A 6000-nucleotide genomic window follows, 5' to 3' on the forward strand; every position below is an offset into this window, starting at 1 on the left:
CTTTTATCCTTCCAGAGATAATAAAGTACTTGTCAGATAATAAAGTACTTGATTTAATTCCATAAGTTCACCTTTTTAAAACTTACCCCTACAAGTTCTGTAAAGCAGATTATGAAATTGCGGAATAGTTAGACTATTAGAAAAAAGACCTTGTGGTATTTGTTCAGACACTTTACATTCTGAGTTCGAATCTTGTCAAGGTTGATTTTGTCTTTCAATAAAATAAATACCTGTCAGGTACTAGAAATCAACAAAGCCAACTGTTTCCTTTCCTACAAATTTTTAGCTTTGTGTCAATGTAAGAAAACATTTTTATTGAAAATAACTGAGAGAGAGGGTATGGGAAAAGAAATGAATCAACAGATTGCCTAACTAAATGTCTTGAGCTTTCTTAATCACCCTACGACCCTTCAACTAAAAACCAAATATAAACTTGGACCCAAAAGGTCAAGGTTCAATAAAGTAAATAACTAGGGTTGATTTAATTGATACATCATTCTAGTCCAAATATAAACTTGGACCCCAAAGGTCAAAGTTCAATAAAGTAAATAACTAGGGTTGATTTAATTGATACATCATTCTAGTCCAAATATAAACTTGGACCCCAAAGGTCAAAGTTCAATAAAGTAAATAACTAGGCTTGATTTAATTGATACATCATTCTAGTCCAAATATAAACTTGGACCCCAAAGGTCAAAGTTCAATAAAGTAAATAACTAGGGTTGATTTAATTGATACATCATTCTAGTCCAAATATAAACTTGGACCCCAAAGGTCAAAGTTCAATAAAGTAAATAACTAGGCTTGATTTAATTGATACATCATTCTAGTCCAAATATAAACTTGGACCCCCAAAGGTCAAAGTTCAATAAAGTAAATAACTAGGGTTGATTTAATGATACATTATTCTAGTCCTATCTACTAAAGATGGTTTGATCACTTCAAAAGAAATCAATATTGTATATATTTCTTTACTACCCACAAGGGGCTAAACACAGAGGGGACAAACAAGGACAGACAAAGCGATTAAGTCGATTCCATCGACCCCAGCGCGTAACTGGTACTTAATTTATCGACCCCGAAAGGATGAAAGGCAAAGTCAACCTCGGCGGAATTTGAACTCAGAACGTAACGGCAGACAAAATACGGCTACGCATTTCGACCGGCATGCTACCGTTTCTGCCAGCTCGCCGCCTATAATCAATATTGTATATGAATAACCTTATACACTTGTTTTTGGAGTTTTATTTGTTTTCCTTTCAGAGTGGTCGTACAGCATATGAAATGGCTGTTTCTCTTGAAAAAAGGGTAAGTAAATTCATCATTGAAGTTAACTTTTAAAGATGGAATGGGTCATCTTCATGCTGTTTAGATCATCCCTGATTGCATAGCCTCTACAACACTTAGTTTAGAAAATATTTTAACTTTTCTTTTTTTTTTTTTTCATTGTTTAGTTGTCATTCCAGCCATGACCCTTTTCTTTTGTGTAAGAGGAAATAAATCAATGTGTCCCTTCTTTTTTTTAAAATGACCGTTGCCGACTGGCCTCGTGCCGGTGGCACGTAAAAAGCACCATCCGTTTGTGTCCGTTGCCAGCCTTGCCTGGCCCCCGTGCCGGTGGCACGTAAAAGCACCATCCGCTCGTGTCCGTTGCCAGCCTTGCCTGGCCCCCGTGCCGGTAGCACGTAAAAGCACCATCCGTTTGTGTCCGTTGCCAGCCTCGCCTGGCCCCCGTGCCGGTGGCACGTAAAAGCACCATCTGGCCCCAGTGCGGGTGGCACGTAAAAAGCACCCACTACACTCACGGAGTGGTTGGCGTTAGGAAGGGCATCCAGCCGTAGAAACACTGCCAGATCAGACTGGGCCTGATGCAGCCTTCTGGCTTCACAGACCCCAGTTGAACCGTCCAACCCATGCTAGCATGGAAAGCGGACGCTAAATGATGATGATGATGATGATGATGATGATAGGGTGTAATTTGATGGGCTTTGGTTATTATTCCTAGAAGGCTGAGTGACCAAGTAGAGGCTCCTAAAGTGTTGTTACTTTCATTGTTTTCTACCACTGAATATTTTATCCACATGTCCATCACATAACCACAGCTGCATCATAAATAGCTTTCTTCCTCAAAGATAGAAATTGCTTCAACTCTGATCAGGTGCCAATTCTCTTTAAGTTACGTGTGTGCCTTCCATGAGATTCATGTTGGGGCCATATCTAGGAAAACACAGCTGCTGCACATATAGACATAAAACAAACAAAAATTTCATGAATTGATTATCTAATACTCTCTTTACTCTTTTACTTGTTTCAGTCATATGACTGCGGCCATGCTGGAGCACCGCCTTTAGTCGAGCAACTCAACCCCGGGACTTATTCTTTGTAAGCCCAGTACTTATTCTATCGGTCTCTTTTGCCGAACCGCTAAGTAACGGGGACATAAACACACCAGCAGCAGTTGTCAAGCAATGCTAGGGGGACAAACACAGACACACAAACACACACGCACACACATATATATATATACATATATACGACGGGCTTCTTTCAGTTTCCGTCTACCAAATCCACTCACAAGGATTTTGGTTGGCCCAAGGCTATAGTAGAAGACACTTGCCCAAGGTACCACGCAGTGGGACTGAACCCAGAACCATGTGGTTTGTAAGCAAGCTACTAACCACACAGCCACTCCTGCCCCTATATAATCTTCACTCATCTAAAATGCTGTTGTCTCTAGCACACTGTTAAAATTCCACATCTTATATTTCTTACTTTCTAGCACTTTACTAGGTTCATGTTCATTCTACTTATCAATATGGTCAAATCCTGGCTTTATACATAACTCTCAATGGATTATTCTCACTAGGTTATCATGTGTTTTGTATTTTTTCTGTGCCAGCATACTACATTCTCTAATTATATGAGTAATACTTTCCTCTTTTGATTTACATAAGCTACATTGGGAATCTACCTGATTTTTGTCTATTTTGGGTTTTATCCAGTTAGTCCTTGATGCCTGATCTTATGCTGCTACTGAGAAGCTTTCTGTCTCCCTTTTCAGCCATCCTTTCTGCAACCACAACCATGTCTCACTATTACTATTTTCTGTAACTATCTTTGGAAATCTACTATGAAAAGCATAATTGTTAATTCATACGATTATGGTTGGATATGGATTTGAGGTCACAGCCCAATTGTTGCATTCCCAGACTAATAATGGAAGGCATTGCAGATGTGACCATCATGTAGAATATGACTTGAAGACAATTTGACTGCACAAAGGCAATCATCTCGTTGAATTGTTAGTTTCTTGAATATGTTGGTACATATCATGCACTTACTCAGATTTCCCCTGGCACTGATTTATATGTTGGTACATAATTGGTTTGTTGTAGATGATGTTATTACTTTTTTTGTCTTCATTTGCCAGAAAATAATAGATACCATGGAGAAATTTATGAAAAAACATGGAATAAAATATTTCTAAGGAGTGAAGCAGTAGTGTTAAAATGGCATTAATTGAGGTATGTACCTGTTTGCATATTCTTAGACATTTCTTTCTTGGAACTTCTAACCCTTATTTCCATCTCTTAATTTATAAAATATACTCCATGGCTCAGTGGTTAGAGCGTTGAGCTTACGATCGTGAGGTTGTGAGCTTGAATCCCGGACCGGGCTGTGTCTTGTGTTCTTGAGCAAGACACTTTATTTCATGTTGTTCCAGTTTTCTCAGCTGTAGAAATGAGTTGCGACATCACTGGTGCCAAGCTGTATCGGCCTTTACCTTTCCCTTGGATAACACTTGTGGCATGGAGAGGGGAGGCCAGTATGCATGGGTGACTGCCGGTCTTCCATAAACAACCTTGCCCGGACTGGTGCCTGGGAGTACCTAACTTTCTAGATGCAATCCCATGGTCTGTGTCGTGACCGAAGGGGGTCTCAGACTCCATTCCTTAATTCTTGTATTCTTATTTGCATACCTGGTAACCCTGGTTGCTCACCGTAAAATATAAAAAAAAATTTTTTTTTTCAGCTTATCCATATTTCTCATCATCGTTTAACGTCTGTTTTCCATGTTAGCATGGGTTGGATGGTTTGACCGGGGTCTGGGAATTCAGAAGGCTGCACCAAGCTCCAGTCTGATCTGGCAGTGTTTCTATAGCTGGATGCCCTTCCTAACGCCAACCACTCCATGAGTGTAGTGGGTGCTTTTTACGTGCCACCGGCACAGGTGCCAGGCAAGGCTGGCTACAGCCACGATCGGTTGGTGCTTTTTACGTGCCACCGGCATGGAAGCCAGTCAAGGTGGCACTGGCATTGGCCATGTTGGGATGGTGCTTTTTATGTGCCTCCCAAGCCAACTAATGTTGGTCTGGGACTATGCATGCATAGGTACACACACACACACACACACACATACACACAGAAGATGCTGGGCTAAATTTGAAGATTGTTTTTTCTTCATGTCTCCATTTTTCAAGACAGCTTCATGTATTGGTGAACCATGAAAGGTGTTGGAAAGCATAAAGATTAAATTTGTAGTTGACAAAAAAGTTAGCTGACATGGAAACCATCTGAATACTGGAAAAGAGTTACTTGTATCATGATGATTCATACTGGACACCAAAATGCCAGCACCACAACTGCTGCTCAATGCCCTGTGAACACTGTAAAGGCTGTAAGGCACGACATGAATATCATGAAAACTAAGTTCCCAAAAGCTGTGATTATTTTTGGGGTGTGTCTCCAATGAGAGCAACATTATGCCACTCTATATCTTTGAACAGGGCGTTAGGCTCAATTCAGATGGCTATGTGAAACTGCTGGAGACTGTAGTCAAACTCTAGCAGGAGAGAGTTACTGCTGGAAGGCCACATGTGTAGCAGAAGGGTTCAGCTCCTTGTCATACTCCAGAAAGAGTCAGTAGTGGTTGTCAGAAAATTTTTACAACTTTACCAGCCCCAATTTCTGGCCTCGTAATTCCCTCGATTGTAATCCCATGGATTACTATGTGTGGGGCTTAGTTGAGAAAAACACGAAGGCCAAGCTGATGGTTAAGATCAAGGATGTGCTCAAAGATCTTCCAAGGGACATAGTGAGGGATGCATGCACCCGGTTCCAGAGTTGTCTTGAAGTTATGATGGAAGCTGAGGGCAGGTACTTTGAGTAAAGTGTTTTTTCCTCACCATAATTTAGTTGATGTTTTTTGATATTTTAAAATACTTTTAGGTTGGTATCTTGAAATTGCTCTCTGTATGGAAAGAAATACTTGAAATTTCCTACTGTTGCTTTGAAAATGTATTTTTTGATTATTCATAAACCTAATTTTTTTTCTAATTTATCAGAATTGTAATGGTAATAAACTCAACAAGCTGGACATGCATTCAAAGAGACTTTTCTTTTCATTCACGATCTCTGTATGTCTTCATATAATGGATTGAATCAACTCTTGCCCATTTGCCTGCAGTCACAGAATCTATTTGACATGGATTAAATTGTTAGATCTGTCCAAACAATGTGTGTCACTGAATCTTCCAGTTTTAATGGCATCAAGTTTTGTATATTTTTGTTTTCTCAACTTCAGCCAGCAGAAGCAGACAATATTTGTGTAACAACTTATGTATTTTTATCATCTGAAAATTCTAGCCTATTCCAAAAGAACTGTTATGATAAAGTTATTTTCCTCACCAATAAACTGTCATATACAAAATAAAATTATTATTATTATTATCCAATTGATTTGCATTTTATTTCATCTTACAACCAGGTCTCAACCAGAGACCTATGGCACATATATATTAGATGGAGAGAAACTTCTTTAGAATGTGGGTTGATGTCAATACAATTTCTTGAGTCTCATAGATTGTTGGTTTCCCAGGGATATGGTCGAAAAATTTGTCACAACCTTCTTGATCATTCTCAGGGCACCCACACCCACAACAATAGGGATGGTTTGGGTTTTTAATTACCACATCCAAGATATCTCAAGCTCATCATCAT

The 6000-nt window shown here is 39.4% G+C and overlaps 1 protein-coding gene across 4 annotated transcripts in view; it reads left to right on the top strand.

Moving 5' to 3' along the window:
* LOC115219209 (fibronectin type 3 and ankyrin repeat domains protein 1) overlaps positions 1-5710 on the top strand; it is a 28189-nt gene extending 22479 nt beyond the window's left edge. For 2 of the 4 annotated variants that reach the window (XM_036508896.1, XM_029789335.2), the window contains 3 exons: positions 1264-1308; positions 3431-3524; positions 5346-5710. In XM_036508896.1, the coding sequence (XP_036364789.1) occupies positions 1264-1308; positions 3431-3487 (102 nt within the window). In that variant the 3' untranslated portion in view covers positions 3488-3524; positions 5346-5710. Of the gene's footprint in view, positions 1-1263; positions 1309-3430; positions 3525-5345 lie in introns of those variants that run through there. The other 2 variants (XR_005001874.1, XR_005001875.1) reach the window with 2 other exon arrangements.
* The last annotated feature ends 290 nt before the right edge of the window (positions 5711-6000 follow it).

The sequence above is a fragment of the Octopus sinensis genome, linkage group LG14 (genome assembly GCF_006345805.1).
Source record: "Octopus sinensis linkage group LG14, ASM634580v1, whole genome shotgun sequence".
NCBI classification, from domain to species: Eukaryota; Metazoa; Mollusca; class Cephalopoda; order Octopoda; family Octopodidae; genus Octopus; species Octopus sinensis.